Source organism: Phytophthora sojae (assembly GCF_000149755.1).
Source record: "Phytophthora sojae unplaced genomic scaffold PHYSOscaffold_7, whole genome shotgun sequence".
Classification (NCBI taxonomy): domain Eukaryota; phylum Oomycota; class Peronosporomycetes; order Peronosporales; family Peronosporaceae; genus Phytophthora; species Phytophthora sojae.
Genome location: NW_009258121.1, coordinates 371,715 through 394,610, shown reverse-complemented (window position 1 = coordinate 394,610; position 22,896 = coordinate 371,715). Strand labels below are relative to the sequence as shown.

Here is a 22,896-nt window from a genome sequence, read left to right as displayed (position 1 = left end):
TCATTGCTGGAGGCATCGTCGAGACTCGCGGCAAAATAGTCCAACTGCTGGGCCAATTCCAACACGGTCGCTTCGGTGATAGCTTGCTGTGTAAGTAGCGTATTGAGATATGGCACTTGTGACGACAGAACAGTGAGCAGTTGGATTCGCGTAAGACTCGGGACTTCAGCCAATTGTGTCTGCTCTATCGGTTGTGTCGCCAACCATGCAGCGTATCGGAGACGTCGTTGATGCCGTTCCCGGAGGGAAGAAACCGTCTCAGCCCACGATTGCGATTGAGTAACTCTCCACTTCTGACTCCACCACGTTTCGCACGTATTCATCAGCTCCATAACTGCGTTGCAAACATCATCTGTCTGCGTTTCCGGAGTTCCACCGGGCAGGCTTACCAAACTAGAGGGCAAAACGCCGGGGATTTGTGCGCTGAAAAACGCTCCCCACTTCTTGCGGAGCGATCCCAGTCCATTATCATCAGTATCGGAGTCGCCTGGAAGCGCCGTAAAGTCGAACTTCCAGTCGTGAGAAATCATGTTAGATAGTTGATGCTCCAGCAATACCGCTAAACAGTCAGAAATAAAGCTCCTCACATGAGCAGCCCACATTTCGGTCACTTCATCCCCAGTCGCACCTTGTGATCGGTCTTCTTTACCGAACGTAAATCGCCTAATGAGTCCGACAGTCAATTGGATCCAACTACTTCGAGCGGAATTCTTCATCTCTTCAGCCCTCTTGTCGGCCACCACCGCAGTGTGGCGCAATACCTCCACATACGACGAAGTTGTCTGAATGATGTTAACAGCAGCTCTGAAAACGTTGAGTGTAGCGGGGCATGCTGAAAGCGATGCTCCCAATATCGAGCTGCCGCAACTTGTTGCAGAAGATATCACGTCCATCACTTCGAGCACTCCAGCTGCTGTAGCGAGTTTTCCTTCGATCATGCTTAATAGGCCCTTCTCATAATCTCCAGCATTCTGGCACCCATGCAGATTGAGCACGAACTCTTCGTGGAACGACGTAGAAAACAACTCCATGGCCTGGAGAATATCAACGAGTAGACCCAACCCCCTGCTAGTTTCTTGGTTCGATTCCTTTTGGGCTTGATAACCAACCATCAGCTCATTAGCTCGAAGTCTCTTCATCGATCCCTTAGGTGTTGACACTAGCTCGAGCAGCGTCATGGACGCGTGAGACATTGCTACAACGAGCTGGAAAGTAAGACTTTCCTTCAGAACAGTACTGAAGGTACTTGCTTCACTGGACGTGGGGCTTTTAGCACCATTCAACTTATCCATCGCTTTAACCATCCACGACGCGCCAGCTAGCTTCAAAAGTCGTTGACCTTGGGCATTGGAAAGCTTGAGCACAGAAAGAGAACTCGAAATATCGTGAAGCAACTTGTCAATCTTCGCGAAGTACGAGCTCTCTGACTCGCTGGTGAGGACGGAGTCGTCATCATGCAAACCGTTTTCTGAACGTAATTCGTTCAGCCTCTTTAAAGTCATTGCTGATTCAGCGATGTTTTCATCAGAAGGAGCCATGCAACCCGCGGTAGTATCGACGCTGTCCTCAGCTCTCCCTGTCTCCAAACTACGCAAACACTGCGTACAGCGACTCCACCACGTAAAGTACACATCTTTTCCTGCTACCTTCAGCTCTGTGTCCAGGTACGCATCCAATTCCTTGCGCCAGTGGCTGTAAGCGGATAGGTAGGGGATCAAACAAGCCGCAAGCCTTTCAATCTCGACGCGCAGACGTACTACATCAGTATCGACAGATCGAGATCTCGATTCCAACGCGGCTAGCAGTTCTGTCTGCTGGCCAGCAAATCTTGACCGTTCCAAAACATTGCAAATTGTAGCATGGACTTTCTGAAACGAGGCTGACTCGGCTGCCATCACTACAGCGTGCAATCGGGCCTCTGGGCCTGTTTCGGCAAAATTAACGCTTTTCTGCCGCCAAACTTCGATTTGTTGGTGTCTTCCCCAGCACTCCTTTGCGAACACGCTAAGCTTCCCAACGACTTCCTCGGCTTGGGTAGAAATCTGTTGTACTTCAGCCAGTTTAGCCTGCAGTGTAGCTTGGGATGCCATGAGCTCAGTTTCACTACTCGTGACGGCCTTCAATAGTTCCTGTTCTTCAGCTTCCAGACTACGCATTTGCTCCCGTTGCTCAAGCAGTCTCACAAACGACACCTTCGCTCCTTTGAAAATACGGGAGAAGACGTCAGCCAATTGCTCGTACTGGCGCCCGAAAGAAACCGTATCTTGGCGGCGCTCTTCAGCTCTCGATAAAAACAGGGAAAGGTTCACGTTCACTTCCAAACGCGCCTTCAAATCTCCCGACCGACCCTGTCGTTTATCGTCGGCAATCCAGTCGACGAGTGGACTATAGACAAACGCCTCAAACAGCGTAAGCAACGCTTCGCGAACATCATCAGAGCGAACAACGCGTAAAGTCGTCTCAAATGCTACACGGAACCTTCCCTCAACACCGGTGAATCCGAGAGCATCTTGCAGCATTGGTGTCAGACGGAATGGAACAACTTCAGGTACCTTGAGCCTGCGCCCCTTGTCGAAACAAATGTTGTGGTCGATGTGAACAATATCTCCACTTTTAACGCATAACAAAATGTTGTCAAGGTGCCGGTCACCGAGCCCAACAATGTAGCCTAAGACGGACATCACCGCCACCGACTTGCTTAATCGCATGCTTTTCACCCAGCTTTCACGCAAGTCTTCACTTCGAGCAAGAATCTCCAGCTGCAGAACATTACGCGGACGCTGAGTAACAAGTTCCTGGTAAACCTGCTTTAGCACAGGGACCGGCCACTGAGCACGGTGATTTGGCACCACATTCGAAATTCCATGTTGCTTCAGCTTCGCATAAAATTGTGCTGTAGGCGGAGGTGGTTGTTGCTGTGCCAAAGATGCCGATGCTGCTGAATCTTGAGGTACTCGACCAGTGGGGCTTGTTTGTTGCTCGTTTCGAGATGTGTACACTTGGAAAAGTGGGACCACGTCCGGGACCATCTGGATTAAGCCAGCGTTTCGAGATAGAGGTATGACGCTGTAGCTTTGAGCTGATAAATCTCGAGAAGCAGCAGCGTTGTCAGCGCGTAAAAACTCGTTCGTAACTCTTAAAAACTGCATGATGCGCTCATCCAAACGCAAATCTTCTCGAGCCTTCAGCAAGTACTTGTAGATTTTCCCGTCAGATCCAATTAATTCCAAAGATTTCGGCTTGGTTTTCGTTCGCAGTATCGTTACAGACGAGTCAACACGATGAATGGTTATGGGCTCCATTTGACCCACATCCTTGCCAGACAACGCGCCGGGCATGTTTGTTAGCGCAAGCTGACGAGAGGTCGAGGCCAAAGAGGGTGAAATCTCGTGAAGCGGCAATTGATCTCTACGACCAGTCGAGTTGAGTAGCGCTTTCAATATTTCAGCAAACGGTTGCCAGAGCTCTTTCGGGCTCGAGATGCCTGATGCTGGACCCGATCGCAACTCCGAGCTGCAGCAATCTCGAAAGATTTCCATCGCCTTCTCGATTGAACTTCCGTACTCCTTCAAGAATCTGCGTTCATGCGGTGACACAGCATGCTGCTCCGCAATTCTACCGCACGTTTCACTCCAAAGTCGTTCAACAGAAACCAAGATTGGCTTCATAATGGCCACCAGTTTTCGCTGAGCTAGCTCACCTTTTTCTTTAGTGGACAATGACGCATTTCTGTCCACGCGGGAGGCCTCTTTTTCCAGCGTAGCTGTTCGTCGATCAACATCTGTTGAAAGCTTCATCAACGTACTGATCCAGGCTTCATCCCACAAAATCGAAATCCGCCGAAGCTCCGAAATGAGTAAACGTACGCCTTCTACTTGCCCAGCGGACACTTGCTGTAACTCGTTTAAAACAGCAGCAAAACTGTTGCTGGCAGCTCCTTTCTCTTCCTGAAGCGCTGAAAATGTAACTTGAGGCTCCATGGAATCCACCACAGCCGGATACACAATCGCGTGGGGCGAATGACGAGCTAATCGTTTCAAAATCAGGCAAACCAGTGACGAAACAGCCGCAACCGGATGATGCGCTCGAGCGATCAGCTGAGGAACAACGTAGGACCATGGAGCTACCGGTCCGTTGGCAAAGACGTCTTCAAGCGCGGACACGATATCTTTTTCTAATCCGTAGGTCGTCAGAAGGCTAAGCAAGCGAAGCGCCACCATGGTTGTTTCCTGTCGTGGGGCTTTACAGTCTGAATCGCCGAACATTACGGCGAAATAATTCCCGTAGCCACGAGCAGCCAACGTGAAATATTGGAGCACCTTGGAATGACATGCCTGTTGAAGCTGGATTAGCCGATCAACTGCATCACTATCGTGAGTCGCGGGTGCTCGATCAATGCACAGTTGGTGAAATTCGTCAGGTTTCTGGCTAACCAGCTCCCCGTTATCCAGGAAATGGCAAAACGCGCGAATAATGAAATCACGGTCTGGTTCAACGACACCTATCTCGTCCAGTAGAGAATTCATCTGCAATTCATCCGACGGAGCTAGGTGAATATATCCATTCTGCTCCGCAATCTCTGCAATTTCACGTTTTCCTCGATTGTAACACCAATGACTATACCTGATCCAGGCCTTTGCCGATCTGGGTGATATGGAAATTGCCGCTTCGAGACATCTGTGAGCCGCTGTATCTGGGCTATCAGATAGAAGGTTGATATCGCTCAGGTTAGCCAGCTTCTCATTACGAAAGCTTGTAACCGTGTCGTCAAGAAAGCGTGATGTAGTCGGTGACAAAAGCTCTGCACTATCTGCTTTCGCAAATGTTGTGGAGAGATGCAGCAAAGCGCGAAGGGCCGGATGTTCCTGTTCAAAGATTCCAGGCTTCGCAACGATTGCCGCCAGGTTCGTTTCGCACTGGTTTTCTAAGAGACGACGCGCCTCATCCTCCATACCCACTGTTTCCAGTAATTTCGCTTTCTCGTAACTAACAGCCATAGATGCGGTACGGCCCACCCCGCTGAGAGCTGCAGCGTCTCTTAAAATGCTTCGAGCGAACCCAAAGTTGTGTTGCTTCCGTGCCAGCCGGGCCACAGTCGTCAGGTACAAACTCTCCGTGTCAGCACCTCCAGCATTACCAGCAGAACAGAATGGTTGACTCCAAACAACAGAGTCATACAACTCAGGATTCAGGTTGAGCTGCATTTCACATGTTTTGTGAAATGGCGCAAGTGGAAATTGAGACCTCGTAGAGACCCCGAGTATCCGAAGCAACGTTTCCTCCGCTTTCTTGCCAATTTTGTCGCCCGCGTACCCATTCCACGGCGAGGGCTGCAAAGCCAACGGAATTAAATCGTTTTGAAATCGATCAGCCACGCTACCAAGATGCACTGCAGAATGTGTTGGTTTGGCATCTGGGTCACCAAGCACATTCCAAACCCGGAGCGCCAGCGATGCCCGTTTAGCTGGATCACCAACCAAATCTGTTCCTTTTGTGGACGCATTCACTTGAGCCTCCAAACGCTGAATCGTTCCGATCTCATCGCTCCACATATCACTGCAATCAAATATCGCCTGAATATCCTCAATGGGGCGGTCATGATTCACCAGCGACTGAGCAAGTTCTACGAACTGACTGACAAATATCCGCAGCTTAGACCATTCGCGCAGAGACGCATAGCACTTCGCGCATTGTTTGAAGCACCCCAGAAGTGCTTGAGATGACATCCGAAGGTACGTCGTTGGGGACTCAAAGATCCCCGCGGCACTAATGCCGCCCAAAGAGAGTGGTTCGCTTCGAGCAGATAGCACTGGCAGGAGCAAGGCCTCGTATTCTGCAGCAGCATCTTCATAGCGCATTTCAGCCTCATATCGCACTGCATTCAGCCATCGGAAAAATGAGAAATCGCATAGTTCTTCAGTGATACCCAACTTCTCCTTGTTTAGCTGGTACCAACTTGTAAGGGCGGCGGAAACCGATTCACCCCACTTTTGAAAACCAATGATAGTGTCGACATCTTTTGCATCGCAATGACAACGACACAGGAAGAAGAGTGCAACATCCATGTCCTTTTCCGCTTGTTTCAGCTCGTTGTATCCTTTGTCTGAAAACCCGTGTGTTGCAAATGACGCCATTGTTCTGCTGAGCTTATTGTAGCAGGTTGTCACCATTGCGTGGCTGTGATACCGGCACTGCTCGTAGGACGTTCCGTTCCTGGACAACTCCACGAGATACGGCCGAATACGGTTAAGCCAATCGTCACACACCACCTTGTTCGTACGAAAGAAAAGCACTGCCTTGTACTCTTCAGCGTCTGGATTGCTTTGATCGATTTCAGTAGCGTAAATAGCACGAGTGATGCTCATCTCCAAGGCGGTAATAAATTCCAGCATCAACCACTTTGTCAACTGGTGCGGCTCCGCCGTCTCGGCTAAGCTTTGACCCCCATTCGAGTACTCCTGCACCAGTTGTTCGATGCTTGAAAAGGTTTGAGCTGGTCCTCCAAAGTGTGTGCGTAATCGATTCTGAACGCACCATGCGGCTGCTTGCCGAACTGCACCCAGAAGCACGTCGGATTTACTGATGGCCACCGTGTCTGGTTCAATTCGGTCCATAATTTGTCGGCAGGCTCCATTCCACTCACTTCCATCGCGTTCACGAGACTCGAAAAGGCTCATAAGATTTTCAAAATCTGCTCCGACGAAAGATGAATGCAAGGGCTGTGATACGACGCAGGGAACGCTCTCTTTTTGTTGATACAGGAGTGCCGGGCGAGCAATGCCACTCAGTACCTCCAATACCAACCCGCTTTGTACTGCGCCGTCGAAATCCAACACGAAGTCCAGCAGCGTCTTAAAAACATCACCTACAAATACACTTGCCTCGGCCCGAGAACTGAGCGTTTTCAAGACTTCAAAGCAACCCTCTTGAACTTTCACGTTAGAGCAGCGAGCAACCTTGTTCACCTTCTCCAAAACGTATGCGTAAACTTTGTGGGGGGAAACGACAGCAGAATCCGTTTGCGATAGCACGGTATCAATCACCTTCAGTACTTCAGTGGTGAGTCGATGATCTCGAACAAGCACCGCCTCACTTGGCAGCATGTGAACTGCGCATTCCATAAGCCGATGAGCTACGCCTTTCACAGCCTCCGCTACATCATGACGACCAACAAAGAAGCGGGATACGGCGCTTACGAATGTAGACGCCATCTTGAGCACGAGGCACAATTGCCGGGGCGTCAGTCGGTGCTGACGATGTCGGTGGCTCTGCTTTTCCAGTTTTGCTGTAACCAATTCGAGAACTCCAACCGCGTGGGTCACATCGTCACGAGATGCGAACAGCATCTCGCTGTTCCGAGAAGCTACGATGAAGCATGTAGCCGCAAACACGAAATAGCTATTTCTCTTCCCTTTATGCCGGCTGTTTAGACGCTGAAATGCTCGAGTCCCGAGGGTCTACGGAAACAAGGTACTGTGAATATTTGCAGAAAAATGGAAGTCGGTTGCAGACTCACCTTTAAAGCGCCAACTCCTCCCAGTCGCAGCAAATGTAGACACAGCTGCGCGATTCGCGTGAGGCCTTTAGCGCATCGTACTTGGAACAGGCATTCCATAACTTTCACGCGCTTTGGCTGTCCACCCTTTTTCACGATTCGGGTTGGTAAATCACCTTCAAGTATTCTTACAGCGGCAGCCTGAACAGGTGGAGTGCGTTCTACCCGGGAAAAATTCGCACTTGCTAGTGTGCAGGCATTTTTCATAACCGTTGCGAGTTTGTCCACCTCACTGTCATGCATTTGAGCTTGAACAGCACAATGGTACAGTAAAAAACTCACAGCTGCCACCGAAAGGGGAGGGAAGTTGCTATGCCTAGAGCTAGACATCGTTACCATATACTCGGAGCAATGCGCGAGGCAGAAAAGGCTGTGTGTACATTTCAACGAAGTATCAGACAAAACTGCAGTATACACGCAAAGAAGCGAACAATGGGCAACGTACGAATACTCCGGCTTCGGACAAGATGCTACACTGTGGAGCACTCTTACGAATGAGCTATTGGCGCTTTCTTCCGTGGGTAAAGCTGCAAAGATCACCAGCACATAATCCGCTATTAGTATGTGATCTTATACAATTCAAGATGCGCGGACATTTCATCTTACCCAAATCTGGAACGCACTGAGCTACCATCATAAAACAAGTTAACAGGGTACTGAGGCGATCGTCATCGCCCTCTTGGTGATCATCCCACGAATCGCACAAATTGACAATTTCCTGTCCGATTACAACACCAAAGCATTTAATCAAACTGCTTTTCGGCCACTATCCAGCGTCAAAAACTTACATCCGCGAACGAACTCAGCAGCTGAAGACTAAACACGCTGTTGTCGGCCCACAAGCGGCCAAAATGATGCAAGAGCGTGAGGATCTCCTCCCTGTAACTCACGCCGAAGCAAGAACAATAATCCATCAGCTTTCAGCGCTTGTCGCGAAAAAACAAAAAAACCAAGCTCCTCGACATACCGCAGCGATCCGTGCGGTCCCGTGCTCATCATCCATCCAATCAACACGTCGGCGATATCCACAAAGTGCGTCTGCAGCTTCTTGAGCATCATCGTCCTCCACTTGTCTCCTCCCTGTTCCTGCTGCTGCACCAGCAGCACCTGCAAGTACTTGACGAGCTGGTCCACAAGAGCCACGTCAGCTGTATGGTCCAGCAGCGTCCTCCACATGTGCAAGACCCTAGCAAAGGCTCTGTCGAACTCCTTGAACTGCGGCGAGGTCTCATCCAACTTGTCCAGCTCTCCATCATTGTCTCCCTCCTCTCGTCTTGGCACCGTTTTCTCCGTCTGCAGCAGCAGCGCGTAGCTCCACTGCACGAGCCACGGCTCGTTGCCCAGCTGCGTGTTCCTGGCCATCCAGTCGCTGAAGCCCGCCGGGTTGTGGCCCGACAGCGCCAGCAGCAAGGCCAGCACGGCGGTCTGCAGCTCCTGCGCGCTCGCGCCCTTGGCGGCCTGGGGCGCGCCCAGCGTCTCCGTCAGCAGCGGCAGGTACGGCTCGTACGAGAGCAGCAGGCCGGGCGTGTGGCTCAGCCGCGCGAAGTAGCTCTGCAGCTGCTGCGCCGCCCGCATGCGCTGCTTGGCGCTGGCCACGTCGGCCGCCAGCAGCGACTGCAGCGCCACCAGCGGGTTGAAGGCGGCGGCGGCGGCGTCGTGGGCGTCAGCGGCGGCTACTGCGGCTGCGTCGTGGCGCATGGCTCTGGGTCCTTTGTGTGTCTCTGCTTCGGTCGGTCGGTCGGTCGGTCGTCTGCAGGGGCCTCAGGGCTGCTCGTTCATCGTCTGCGGGGCGCGGGGAGGCGTGGGGCGAGGGAGTGCGCACTCACTCTTGGCTCACCAGGAGGATAATGCGCGAATGGCAGGCTGGAGCCCGTTTCCACCAATCGCAGCGCAGACTTCAAGTGGTACGGTGTACCATTTTGTGGTGGAAGTGCAAGGCAACTTCAACTATATTTTCATCTGAGCCGCTTCAATTCGCCCGCGTGAGCTCCATTTTGTCTACTGCGGTTAGTGGAGTGATGATATCGTTGTATCTCTGTGCGATCCAGAGTTTGGATGCGGCGGCGTCCACGATGTCCACTCCGCTGGCGAGTCCTTGCTGGGCGAGGTTGTGCAGGATCAACACGGTCTCGAACTGGCCGAAGCGCGTTGCGTTGTCCAGCGCCTGAGTCGTGAAGCCCTCCGACCGGTTCTCGAACAGCCAGCGCAGCACGCGCAGATGGCCACCGTGGGCGGCGCTGTCCATTGCTCGCTCCGAGCACCCCTCGGACCGATTCCGGTGCAGCCACTTGACGATGTCCAGCTTGCCGTACGCGGCGGCCCCGTCCATCGCTGCAGGTGTGCAGCCTTCGCTACGGTTTTCGTGCAGCCATTCCACGATTTCGAGGAAGTCAGCCGCAGCCGCGTTGTCCATTGCAATTGCAGTGCAGCCTTCGCGCCTGTGTGCGTGAAGCCACTTGATCACGTCCAGGTGACCTCCCCTTGCAGCATCGTCAATAGCATCGGTGGTGCAGCCCTCGCTACGGTTATCATGCAACCACTGCACCACCTCCAAGTGCCCATTGGCAGCCGCCAGATCCATCGCTGCGGTCGTGCATCCCTCTGTGCGGTTGTCGTGGAGCCACCGAACGACATTCAGATGTCCATTAGCAGCTGCATCATTCATGGCCGCTCTCGTACACCCCGCTTCACTCAGTTTATCTGGTGTGTTTGGCGAGGAAACCAGGACATTTGACAGGTCATCGGCCTTGCTACTCGTAAAGCTTCCAGTACGTCGTCGCTTGGAAGCATGCGCGTCCTCCGACTCCTTGAAGGCTTCATTTTTCACCTGAAGAAGATACTGCACAATATCTAAATGACCATTGGCTGCTGCTGCATCAACCACGCTACGATGAGGGTCCTCATAGTCGTCCTCACTGTATCCGTATTCATCATCAGCGGCACCTTCCACCCAGAAGAGATTGAGTCGCGGGTCGGCATGGTACTCGGTATACAGCCACTGTACAACGTCCAGGAACCCCTTTTCCGCAGCACGAAGCATCGTTTCGCCCGCGACTAGTGCAGCGTTGTGCTCGTCTCCCAGCCGCGATGCTAGCGCCTGGATTCTCCTTTCCAGTCTGTCTTTCTCTTTGTACTCATCGAGACGGTTGAGTGGCTTGTCGATTCGAGCATGAAGATACTTAGCAACATCCAGGTGTCCATTAACACAAGCTGCATGGATGGCTAAGCTCGCTTCCCCTCCGAGGCACGAATGGAACGTCCGGCGCCCTCTGTCGTGAAAACGGTACTCAATATCGTACTCATCCGAGCCGCTTTCGTCCCCCAGCTCCTTATCGTTCCAGTCGCGTTCAATGATCCAGCGCACGACGTTCAATTGTCCTGCCTCTGCGGCTTTGATCAGCGTCCCGGTATCCCATTGAAAATACTCACCATGATCTTGAAACCATTGCAGCGGCTCCACGTATCCATTAGCGGCAGCGCCAAAAAGGGATTCGTGCCCTTCAGGGCGCATCCCAGTTCGATCCATCACCCAGTTCGCCAGCTCCATGTCCCCCACGATTAAAGCCGCATCTATTGCCGTGTAGTCATTCCTGTCCTCGTGATTGTGCGTTTCGTAGATCCACCTGACAACGTCTGGGTGCTTTGCAATGGCAGCTTCCGCCGCGTCCACCCCTCCCCACAGGACCCAGCGGCCTCGCTCCCAGCCCATTTTCTCCTCGTCCCATTCCCCATTTTCTTCGTGCTCTTCCTCCATATAATGGACGGTAGTGCCGTTCTCCCGGAAGAACCGAAGGATCTCCAGCGCACCCGCTGACGCCGCCTCGTACACCACCTTCCGCCGCACGCCGTAGTCCGGGTATCGTTCGAACAGCCACCGAACCACCTCCACACTGTTCGCCTTGATCGCCCCCACCAGAGACAATGTGAACTGCCACTTGTTGTACAACGGATAGTCCCTCAGCAGTCTCCGCACCGACCAGAGGGACCTGCCGCCAGGCTCCAGGTCGACGGAGCTGTTCCAGACGCGCTCGAGCAGCGCCACGGACCCGAACCGACTGGCGGAGGCGAGCGGCAGCTCCACGGACGAGTCTGCGAAGGTGGAGACGGCGTGGATGACGTGGTCGATGCCGGCGAACTGCGGCTTGGAGCGGAAGAGCAGCGCCACGGCCAGCAGCGGCGGCGTCGGAGCCGATGGTGATGCCATGTCCAATAGACTGTGCTGACTGGCGGTTGCTGTAGTGGTACGATGTACCGTTGGGATACACTTCAACTTGCTGAATACAAAAAGCGAGGTACAGTAGTTTGGAGCCCCAGGTGAAGTTGTAGAATTCTACTGCCAGCGGAAAAGTATCAAGGGTTACGAGTGCCCGATGCCTCATATATCCCCGCTCCGCTCCACATCCAGGGAAGCGTTCAAAAAGCTATCACTACACCGTACTTGTCAAAGAACACACCTTAGGCCATGGCGCCAGCGAAGACAACGTAACGTGTACTTACGGGAATTACCCATATTAGATAGAACGGCTGCGCTTAGAGCGCTATCCTCACGGTCCAACCACCTAGCTCAAGGTTGATAGTGCTCTTCCAGCAGCGTCAACAACCCAATTACACCCAGCAAACAGCGAATAATCCGAAGTGAAACGATCGAAACAGTGGAAGCAAGATTTATGGTAACATCTTTATGTGTAGGCATCGTCAACCGCACAGTTCAGTCTTCTTTGAGTGCAACACGCACAACCTCGTGGTACTGTTCAGCTACCCAGGCCTTGGATGCGTCCTCCTCCATTCTGTCAACTCTACTGGCAAGACCATTTTGTGCTATGCCGTGCAAAATCAACGCGGGCTCGAAGTTTCCTACCGCGGCAGGGCTAACCGTGGCCCCCGTTGTGAAGCCCCCCGTACGATTCTCGTGCAACCATCGGAGTACTCGCAGGTGACCGCTTTCAGCTGCTAACGTCATGGCGTCTCTCGAGCACCCTTCAGTACAATTTTCGTGCAGCCACTTCACAACTTCCAGGTGACCTCCACCTGCTGCGGAATCCATTGCACCGACTGTACATCCTTCAGTTCTGTGTTCATGCAGCCACTTCACAACCTCGAGGTGGCCACCCCTTGCTGCCTCGTCCATCGCTTTGGTGGTACATCCTTCTGACCGGTTATAGTGCAGCCACTTCACCATTTCCAAGTGTCCGTTTCGGGCAGCAAGGTCCATGACGTCTGTGGTGCAGCTTGGCCTTGTCGGTTCGAGCTCCAATTTATAATTTCCTTGTTCCAATATGTCCCTAGCAAAGTCGCGGAACCTGTGCAGGCATCTCCTCTTCGGCTTCTGCTCGGCATTCGCTGAGTCCTGAGTAGCTGAGTCAGCTTGGAGGAGGTACTGCACGATTTCCACACGACCGCTCGCCGCTGCTGCGTCGACTGTGCTGTCGAAGAGCTGCTCCATATGGTGTCCGCTTGTCCAGAAGAGGTTTATTGTCGGATCGGCGTTGAATTCCGTGTAGAGCCACTGCACGACGTCGAAATACCCTCTCTGCGCTGCAAGGTACATCGTTTCACCCGACACCTTGTGGGCATTGTTTCTCTGTCCGAGTGGTCTTTCAAGGGTAGCTTTCCTGTCGGCAAGTCTTCGATTCTCGATATCTTCGTCTCTAGGATTCAGCGGCTTGTCCGTGCGAGCGTACAGGTACTTCGCAACCTCCAGATGCCCGTTAATAGCGGCGGCATGGATAGCAAGACTCGCCTCTCCGCCTAACGAGGTATGATATGTCCGGCGCACTTTCGGCGCATGAAACATGCGGTTGCTGTACCAGTCTTCATCGTCGCTCCCTCCGTCCGTGAGCATGGCTTCATCGTTCCAGTCCTCTTCGATAATCCAGCGCACCACGTGGAGGTGACCCGCCTCCGCCGCTTTCACGAGCACCCCAGCTTCTTCCCTCCTACAATAGCCTCGTTCCTTAAGATACTGCAAAGCCTCGAGATGTCCACCGGCCGCTGCACGGATCGGCACAGTGTAGCCTTCCGGTTCCATACCGAGGTGGTCCTGGAGCCACCGCAGCAACTCCAAGTCTCCCGCTGCAACAGCTCCTTCCATGGAACCATAGTCACTTCTATCCTCATTCTCCGCCGTCTCGTATATATACCGAACGACGTCCACATGGCCCGCAGCGGCCGCTCGTTCGGCGTCCTCGTTGCCCCAATAGACCCAGCGGCCTCGTTCCCAGTTCTCCGTCTCCTGATCCCATTCCTGCCCTGGTAGATCCTCTTCGTCCGCAAAGTTCACAATGGTGCCGTTATCTCGAAAGAACCGAAGGATCTCCAGCGCACCCGCTGACGCCGCCTCGTACACCACCTTCCGCCGCACGCCGTAGTCCGGGTATCGTTCGAACAGCCACCGAACCACCTCCACACTGTTCGCCTTGATCGCCCCCACCAGAGACAATGTGAACTGCCACTTGTTGTACAACGGATAGTCCCTCAGCAGTCTCCGCACCGACCAGAGGGACCTGCCGCCAGGCTCCAGGTCGACGGAGCTGTTCCAGACGCGCTCGAGCAGCGCCACGGACCCGAACCGACTGGCGGAGGCGAGCGGCAGCTCCACGGACGAGTCTGCGAAGGTGGAGACGGCGTGGATGACGTGGTCGATGCCGGCGAACTGCGGCTTGGAGCGGAAGAGCAGCGCCACGGCCAGCAGCGGCGGCGTCGGAGCCGATGGTGATGCCATGTCCAATAGACTGTGCTGACTGGCGGTTGCTGTAGTGGTACGATGTACCGTTGGGATACACTTCAACTTGCTCGATACAAAAACCAAGTTATTATTAATAAATGTTGCACTTTAACGCATCGGCAGGAAGACTCCCTCTATTGTCGTCGCTGCCATCGTCATCGTCTTCTCCTCGTGGGAGAAGGACAAGCAGGACGTCGCTATAGTGCTCGTTGGTCCAGACGGCCGAGTCGTGATCATCCAGCACCAAGATGGCGAGATCTGGGTTGGAAATCAGCTCAAGCATTAGCACAGCCTCGAACTGGCCAGCCCAGCTTGCGTTCTCTGTCGCATCAACTACATCTCGGGCCTCCATTCGGTTCTCATACAGCCACCGTAAGACCCGTCGGTAGCCGCTTTGCGCAGCTTTGCTCATAGCAGAAGTGGTGCACCCCTCCTTGCTGTTGTGGCGCAGCCACTTCACAACGTCCATCGCCCCGCAACCAGCTGCGCCATCCATGGCAGCGCTCGTGCACCCTTCGGTACGATTCGCATGCAACCACTTTACAATGTTCAAATAGCCACCTCGTGCCGCATTGTCCATTGCGGCGCTTGTACAGCCTTCGGTTCGGTTTTCATGCAGCCAGTTCACAACCTCGAGGTGGCCACCTTCCGCTGCGCCATTCATTGCCTCAGCCGTGCAACCTTCGTTTGTGTGCTCATGCAACCACTTCACGACGTCGAGGTGGCCCCAACTTGCTGCCCCATCTATCGCGTCCGTGGTGCATCCTTCCGGCCGGTTCTCGTGCAGCCACTGTACCATTTCCAACAGTCCCCTTCCTGCAGCCAGATCCATTGCGCTCTAGGTGCAGCCTTCTGTACGATTGGCATGAAGCCAACGAACAACATCAAAGTGGTCACCAAATGCCGCACAATCCATTGCATTTGTTGCGCATGTTGGCTTCGTCGGGCTGTCAAGTAGTGACCGATAGCGCAGATAACGCTGTGGAGACCTGCTTGTGCGCTGTCGCTTTGAAGCGGAGGGGGGTTCTTCAACGCTTTCTCGCCCTGCTTGCAACAGATATTTCACGACCCCTAAATGCCCGGCACCTGCTGCTGCACCGACCACGCCGACGTATTGTCCCCCGTCTTCGTCACTGCCGTGCGGATCGGAATCCGAGAAGAGGTTTACGGTCGGATTCGCGTTAAATTTCGTGTAGAGCCACCGCACGACATCAAGAAACCCCTTTTCCGCGGCTTGCAGCATCGTTTTTCCTGACACGCTTGCGACGTTATGTTTTCTTCCAAGCCCCCTCGAAACGACGTTGACAGTTTTCTTCAATCGTTCAGCCTCCTTGAGTTCATCCTTGCTATATATTGGTCGATTGATTCGCGCATACAGATACTTGGCAATGTCCAGGTGCCCATTAATACAAGCTCCGTGGATACCGTAGCTATCCGGTAGCTAGATTTGCTTCCCCACCCAAACACGTCAGTCGCATTTTCTTCCCACTGTCGTCCGAGGTTTCGCACTCACTCGAACCTCCCAGCTCAGCATCATCCTGATCGTGATCGAGAATCCAACGTACGACGTTCAAGCGTCCTTCTTGAGCTGCTAATACTAAAACGCCAGTACTGTACTGCAAATACTTGCCCCGATCGTGCAGCCACTGCAGAGGATCGACATGCCCACCCGCAGCAGCACCTTGAGGTTCGGCGGGGTGATTGGGTTCCACATCAGCAGTATCTACAAGCCACTGCGCCAGCGCCACATCTCCAGCGGCAACAGCAGCACTTACCGCAGCATAGTCGTCTCTAAGCGCGTCAGCTGTCTCTCGATACATCCACTTGAAGACTTCTGTGTCCTGCTGAAGCTGCGCGAGCTGCATCGACCCCTCCCCAGTGAACCCGGCGACGTCCTCCCCAGCAGCCCCTAGTCTCGTCCCATTCTCCATGTCGCTCTTCCACTGCAGCGGGGATTGTACGCCCGTGCTCTCGGAAGTATCGCAGAATATCCAACGCCCCCGCCGCCGAAACCTCGTATACCACGCTCCGCTTCACCCCGCAGTCAGGAAAGCGCTCGAAAAGCCACTGAACGAGCTCGAGACTGCTCATCTTGATCGCTGCCACCAGAGACAGCGAGAACTGTAAGTCTTTATACAGCGATTCATAGCGCAACAGCCTCCTGACGGACCAGTACGAGTTGCCAGCGGGCTCGTGGTCGACGGCACTTTTCCAGATGCGGTCCAGCAGCCTCAGCGACCCAAACGCGCACGCCTTTGCAAGCGGCAGCTCCACCGAAGAGTCCGCAAACGCCGAGACAGTATTAACCACGTAGTCGATGCCGCCGAGCTGCGGCTTGGAGCAGCGTCACCGCCAGCAGCGTCGTCGGAGGCGCTTGCTCCATCAAATATTGCTTTTAGTGGTACACTGTACCAACTATTGATGCACTTCAACTCTCGATATAGTGACATGATTATCATCATTTAGTGACATTAGATATTTTCCGCACAAAATGTGCAAGTGGAAGGCCAACGCGTACGTGCTGAGTGTTTGTCTCCTCGTCTCCGAGTATGTGCGGCAGCAGCAGCAGGACGCGAGCCGGGGCGGCGCCGGCGAGGACTCGGTGGCTTCGCTCGTGGACGCGCCGCACGCGCCGCCCGCCGCGCCGACGGTCAGCAGGACGACGCTGAACGCCTTGGCGCGCTTCCTGCGGCGCGAGATCCAGCACCCAATTTCCGCCAATCAGAGCGCGGGCTTCACGACCCTCAAGAGTTTATTGCGACGCTTGGAGATTAGTTTAGACAGTGCGAAGGACTTCGAGCAGCTCTCGTGGCAGCTCGTGAGCATCCTGAGCAAGATCGAAAGCCCCGACGCCGTGATGAACACGGTGGAGCAGATCTCCGAGTGCGTGGCGCCGCTCGCCAGCTCGAGGGAGGACGGAGAGGACGCGGACGTGGACTCCACCAGCTCCACGCTCGTCCGCACGAGTCTGCTGGGCGTCTTCGTGCGCAGCTTCCTGCTGGCGGTCAACCGCCTGCTGTTCGACGGCCTTTCGAGACTGTTCGACGACGTACAGCAGTATCTGGAGCAGTTCCGAGAAGACATGGAGAAAGAAAAGAAGGCTGACAAAGCAATGGAGCAGAAGGATACCAACCTCGACCTGATCGCATCGCCAGCGTCGCAACACATGTGGAACGAAAGCAAGATGGAGGATGACGACCTGCTGCTGTCGCCGATCCACTCGGGCAGTGCAACGCCGTCACGTACCGTGCCGTCGGCAGATAATTTGATGACTCCTGCACCGACAATAGTGGATCCGCAGATTTTGGCCGAGAAGTTGATGACTGCAGAAGCTGTTCGAGAAGTGGACGACCCTGCAGTGTGGTCGAATGACCAGTTGAGTTATATACTGAACGACATGGCTCACGAGATGGAAGGGAGGCCAAGGAACCAACACCAAGCTTCGCAACGGACCGATGGAGATCAAAGTACTGAAGATGAGCTCCAAGTACTTCGCAAGAAGATGGACTGTTCGAACCCGAACGTGCTTTACGTGAAGTATTTATCATATCTTCATGAACGTGATTATCAAGGGGCCCTCGACACTTTGCACCAGTACCACGACGTGCTGTCGCCTCACCAAGAATCTCGCTCGAGCGTCAATGGAGCTAGCGATGGTGTTGGGTCCACGTCGTCGGGTTCGGCAGGTGCTAACTTGCATTTCCGAGGAAGCGGTATCCAGTATGCCGCGCTGAACTTGGCGGGACTGCAGATTATATTTGATCACTACAATGCTGCCCAAGAAAGTATCCAGGAGGCAATTCGAGTAGCTCAACATCACGGTGACCACATCTGCGTGGCATTTGCACTGGCATGGCTGATTCGTATCAACCAGAAGATCGGTAAGCCCAAAGATGCGGTATTGCAGCTAGTCAGTAGCTGTTTGAACCGCGCTCAGGAGTTGCGCCTTCCTGCGCTGCAAGTGTTGGCAACACTGACGGAGGTGGAGAGTGACTTGACGCGTGGACGCACCGACCATCCTGAGTCTGTGGGGTCAGCAACTCAGTTTGTCCCGCACATGTTTGCTGCGCAGACACCTGCACCTCGCCCGCTGCACATTTGGTCGCGTCTTCATGAAGCGATGCAATCTGTCGCATTAATAGCGACCCCAGCAGCTAGTTTGTCCAACAATGGTACGCGCACGATGATTGTTTTACAGGCTCAAGCGGCCGCAGGCTCAGGGGGTGACGCACCTGACCGGTCTGGCGGAAGCGGAATGGATTGGATAAAGTCTACGGAGGCGATTCTCGACACCGTCTGGAAATTAAGTGGGAAAGTTACGATCTCATCAGCCGCTGGCTGGAGCCTCTTCGGTCACCGCTCTCTGGAACAAATATTTAGTCGCATGCATCTCCTGTGTTACGAAGACTCTGCTAGCACCGGTGAAGTTGCACTGACCGTGAGCCAAATGGCAATATCCAAACTCGTGCAGATGCAGTCCGAAGAAAACGCTTATGCGCTAGCACTCAACTTCCTTGCTGACGTTGCTGTGGGTGGACATCAGGCTTTCGGTCGGCGCTACTTGCTTAACGATATGGCGTACCAGAGGACGCTCCATCACCTCTTCTTTTCGTGGGTGCTTCATCGCGGGGAATTTTCGCGCGCGGAAGTTCATTTAGACGCGATACTTGCGCTCTCCCCAGAAGGAAAAGATTTTTCTGCGTATCTGGCGGCGCTTATGCTGAAGGCAGACCTATTGGCGGCTATGGGTAACTATCCGCGAAGCCTTGAGTTGCTTGAGAACGCAGAAGTTACGTGTAATGAGCATGGGTTTGCGTACCTGCACGCCCAAGTGCTGATTGCAGCAAGCCGAACGCGTTTTCAAGCATCTGCACCCCATGCGCCATTTGCACCCCTGAATGCTCTGATGAAATGCATCGACATTTGTAGGGGGCACCATTTTGATCTGCTACTGGCAGAGGCTCACGTTGTCATGGCTGAGATTTATATTGCAATGGGGAAGCTGCAGGATGCACACGCACTCATCGACGACCAAATGCCTCTGGTGATGGAACATGGAAGCGTTCAACTGCGTGGAGAGTGTTTGCTCGTGCTGGCTAAGACGATGGTAGCAAGCATCAAGCGTTCCAAGGAGGGAGCGAAGGAACCAGCTTCTGCGGCAGCGAAGGCCATTGAAATGCTCAACACAAGCGCAAAAATGTTCTCGTCGGTGCAAAACTTGCGGAGATTAAAGGAAGTTAGCTACGTGCAATCCTTAGTCTACAACCACATCGCCCTTCAAGCTCAACGGTGCGGCAGCGACTCTTCTTCGTATTGCAGTAGTCGGGAGCAAGCGGCTGCAAATTTTCTCCAGTACAGCTCTCGGCTAAAACAAGCGGCATTTCTAACCGTGGAGCCATTTTTCGACCTGGAGTTCCCTGAAAGCATCCGACAAGTAATTGATCACCGATCAAGCGAATTCGAGGCCATTAAGAAACTCTAGCGCTGAGGCCTCATCATCAAGTAGTTGATATGCCTGGCGTGCATATTGAATCAGCTTGCTTTCCAAAAAGGCTAATTCAGCACCAAGTTCATCGACGCGCTTCATCTGAACACGTGTGTTTATCCCGAGGCGCTTGACGCCGAAGCATGAGGTTTCATTGAAGATCCTTTCGCCGTTGTATGACTGGATTTTGGGGGTCGGATAGCCGTCGTCAAGGGGGTCGAGCTCTTGTAAGGCATACCAGACCTGTCTGTCATCGCCGCGACCGCTTAGTTTGATCGTGTTGCGGTGCCAGAAGAGCATACTGTCTCCATCCAGATCGTACTGCACCATCGTCACTCCGCAGTATCGCTGACGGTCCTGGTTGACGATACCAAGCGTTCCTGGCATGCGGCGGTCGTTGTAGAAGAATTTTTGCTTTGTTTGCAGCCAAGCCAAGCGGAACAGATCCTTGTCGCCCCATACAAGTTTCAGCTTCGTGAACAGATTGGGTCGATGCGTCGCGTAGTAGAGCAGTTGCTCAAGCATGGGCCTGCTCATGGCGCGGTTAACTAGCACCTGGCCGCTCTCCTGCTCTAGCATTTCCACGTAGTCAAGACCCAACAACTCCCACACCAAACTCTGCGCGTGAAGATTGAAGATCGAGTTTCCGGGACTCCAGAAGTCGGGCCAAAACACGGCGCTGAACGTTTTCATCGCGGACGACGTGAACAGCGGCGTTGGGTCTTTCACAGCGAAGTTGTCGGCGTCCAGTAGCAGAACGCTCGTGAACTGCGAGTAGTACAACGCATGCACCTTCACGTTGAAGCCGTAGATGCGCTCATCGAATATCCGCCGCAAGTGGACGGGCCCGAAGTTTTCAATGAGCAGCGCTAGCACCGGATTTTCTGGTGAGAGTTCATCGTATCGGAACCAGAGCTCGACTGGAAGCTTACATCCAGTGTCCCGTAGACGACGAATACTCGCGAACGCACTGGGTAGCACGCTGTCGTACACAGCCATGACAATCCCTTGTGTGTTGGGTTGGACGATCGCCATGGGGGGATCGTGGCGATATGCGGAAGCATGGAACTGAAAAGAAGAGAATTCCTTCGCCAGCTCGCACGTGAACCGAGCGTCGTCCTTCAACGAGAGGCTGGTCGTGTGCATCACGTGGAAAACTTCGCCTGAGGTAGTATTTTGCACCTCACAGTACCCGGCATCACCAGCTTGAATACGCTGCCAGCATCCCCTCCTCAACCCCAGTTCATCACCGTCGTCATCCGTCGCCACCCAGCCAAGACACCTGAACTCCTCCTTCCTCCACGCTTGGCGAGGGTAGTCACTGCTCTCGTCTTCCCCATCGAGGCCATCGTCAAACCCGTGGAAGTCATCCTCATTTAGTGAAATGCCTGGATCCTCCATCTCTGCCCACTTAACCCATATTATCACCAAAGACACACAGTAGAGCACCAAGAGTGAGACCAGGGCTTGCCCAATTCGACGCCTATTCAATGGCATGTTGTTTAGAGTAAGCGTGGCAATAGAAGTTGAGCTCTACACGTTCATCTTGTCGATTGTTGCCATGTCCATCAATCGTGACTTTTTGTCAGTGAAGAAGTACCGATTTCCGAGAAAATGGAGAGTCGTTGTGACTTTTGTTAGGCGATTCCGGAGCCCTCCGAGAGGCTGAGAACTAGAAAAATATATGGATGCCGAGGAAACGCTACTGACGTTCAAGCGGAGGGACATGCAGCCCAGCCGAGGTGCTGGTGGTTCATGTGCGAATGAATAGTGTGTACGAGTGATGTGGCATAGTAGAACCGTGTTCGACTTGCACCCAATCCAGTTGTTTTAGGCTAAATACAGCCGGATATCCAGCTCGTTTGCAATCTGAAACACCCAAAATGTGATCCAGCTCGATATGCTCAAAAGAGCTGGATTTGAAATTCGGGCCTAGGCAAAATATTGAATCGGCCTTTTCTACGTGCCTCCCGAATGATGAGTGTGGTCGGCATGGGCAAACACCAGGAGCGACGTATCTAAAAGGCTGTAGGGACGGATTCCAAACAGCAGGGGACAATCTATTACAGGTCATGAAGCGATTTGGTCACGCGATTTGGTCACGTCACAAAACATCGCTTTTTCGTCCGTTTTCAGTGTAGAAGCCCCCAATTTGGCCCAACCCAGTTCTAGGAGCTTCAGGACAGCTACTAGATCTCATGGAGGGTGTGGCTTTCCCTAAAGTGATCCTTCCTCGATGGAAAGTGTGCTCGAGTGGTTTCTCATACCTAGCACTAGTGTAAGTCACGTGACCAAATCGTTTCATGACCTGTTATAGGCATTACCAAACAGTAGATCTGTATCTGATTGGTAGAAAGGTAAGCCAATAGGAGGTCAGTGTAGGTACGACTCACCGTAGGTATAGTGAAACCAAGTTAATATATATATGCAGATGTAGGGCGGCTGTGGAGGCTTCGCGAAGCTTCCATCCGCCTGAACTGCGGGCCCCGCAGTGCGGGGGCGGCACTCTTAGTTCCGCACGCCCTCCCCCAAGACAGCACTTCTTCCTGTTAAACTGGTAGCACTTGTTGGTCCCAGCAACCTGACTACAAGAAGCCCATGCCGACGAACGCCCAGCTACGAGCCGAGATCGACCGGCTGAATCAAGCGATGGCAGAGCGCACACGAGTGCCCACCAATCTGCCCAAGTTCACCGGCAAGCGGGGGGAAGACGTTCGCGAATGGCTGTTCCAGATCGAGAACGCCTGTCGCATCAACGGAATCCAAATCGAAGACGCGAGCGCGCATCTGCAGGGAATCGCCGGGTCGGCGATGGAAAAGCCGGCCTCAGGATGGTTCCTGCACTGGTCATCGACGACGAGAAGTGAGGAGCACACGTGGGGGATTTTCCGTGAGCATGTGTTCCAACACTTCGAAGATTCGAACTACAAGGCCGTCTTGCGAGAGAAGCTGCAGCGACTCAAGCAAACGGCGGACATCGAGACCTACAACAGCGAGTACTCTGCTCTTATCTTCCGAGTTGAGGGCATGAGTGTACTTGACCAGGTGCTAAGCTACGCAAACGGTCTCAAGCCTCGTACCCGTAGCTACGTCAAGATCAAGAACCCAGAGACGCTGAGCGCGGCTATGGAC

General features: G+C 53.5%; 5 protein-coding genes across 5 annotated transcripts; 1 reads left to right on the top strand and 4 right to left on the bottom strand.

The window, feature by feature from the left end:
• Nucleotides 1–1,592: 1,592 nt before the first annotated feature.
• On the bottom strand, nucleotides 1,593–9,253 carry PHYSODRAFT_516964 (hypothetical protein; the record flags this gene model as incomplete). The annotated part of the gene is made up of 7 exons (XM_009533628.1): nucleotides 1,593–5,376; nucleotides 5,551–7,457; nucleotides 7,517–7,925; nucleotides 8,001–8,082; nucleotides 8,162–8,273; nucleotides 8,344–8,430; nucleotides 8,498–9,253. Coding segments are annotated over 7 exons (7,137 nt in total), but the record flags the coding sequence as incomplete, so codon positions are not given.
• A 271-nt stretch (nucleotides 9,254–9,524) lies between these two features.
• PHYSODRAFT_515231 (hypothetical protein) lies at nucleotides 9,525–11,759 on the bottom strand (the record flags this gene model as incomplete). Its single annotated transcript, XM_009533627.1, has 2 exons — nucleotides 9,525–10,245; nucleotides 10,291–11,759. 2 exons carry the CDS (start codon nucleotides 11,757–11,759, stop codon nucleotides 9,525–9,527), a joined length of 2,190 nt encoding a protein of 729 aa, XP_009531922.1.
• A 504-nt stretch (nucleotides 11,760–12,263) lies between these two features.
• PHYSODRAFT_336109 (hypothetical protein) lies at nucleotides 12,264–16,370 on the bottom strand (the record flags this gene model as incomplete). Its single annotated transcript, XM_009533626.1, has 5 exons — nucleotides 12,264–14,295; nucleotides 14,387–15,069; nucleotides 15,769–15,817; nucleotides 15,897–16,249; nucleotides 16,317–16,370. 5 exons carry the CDS (start codon nucleotides 16,368–16,370, stop codon nucleotides 12,264–12,266), a joined length of 3,171 nt encoding a protein of 1,056 aa, XP_009531921.1.
• A 400-nt stretch (nucleotides 16,371–16,770) lies between these two features.
• PHYSODRAFT_517713 (hypothetical protein) lies at nucleotides 16,771–19,761 on the top strand (the record flags this gene model as incomplete). Its single annotated transcript, XM_009533625.1, has 3 exons — nucleotides 16,771–17,521; nucleotides 17,570–18,744; nucleotides 18,865–19,761. 3 exons carry the CDS (start codon nucleotides 16,771–16,773, stop codon nucleotides 19,759–19,761), a joined length of 2,823 nt encoding a protein of 940 aa, XP_009531920.1.
• PHYSODRAFT_516837 (hypothetical protein) lies at nucleotides 19,729–21,261 on the bottom strand (the record flags this gene model as incomplete). Its single annotated transcript, XM_009533624.1, has 1 exon — nucleotides 19,729–21,261. The coding sequence occupies one exon, from the start codon at nucleotides 21,259–21,261 to the stop codon at nucleotides 19,729–19,731; it is 1,533 nt and encodes a 510-aa protein (XP_009531919.1).
• Between the last annotated feature and the right edge of the window lie 1,635 nt (nucleotides 21,262–22,896).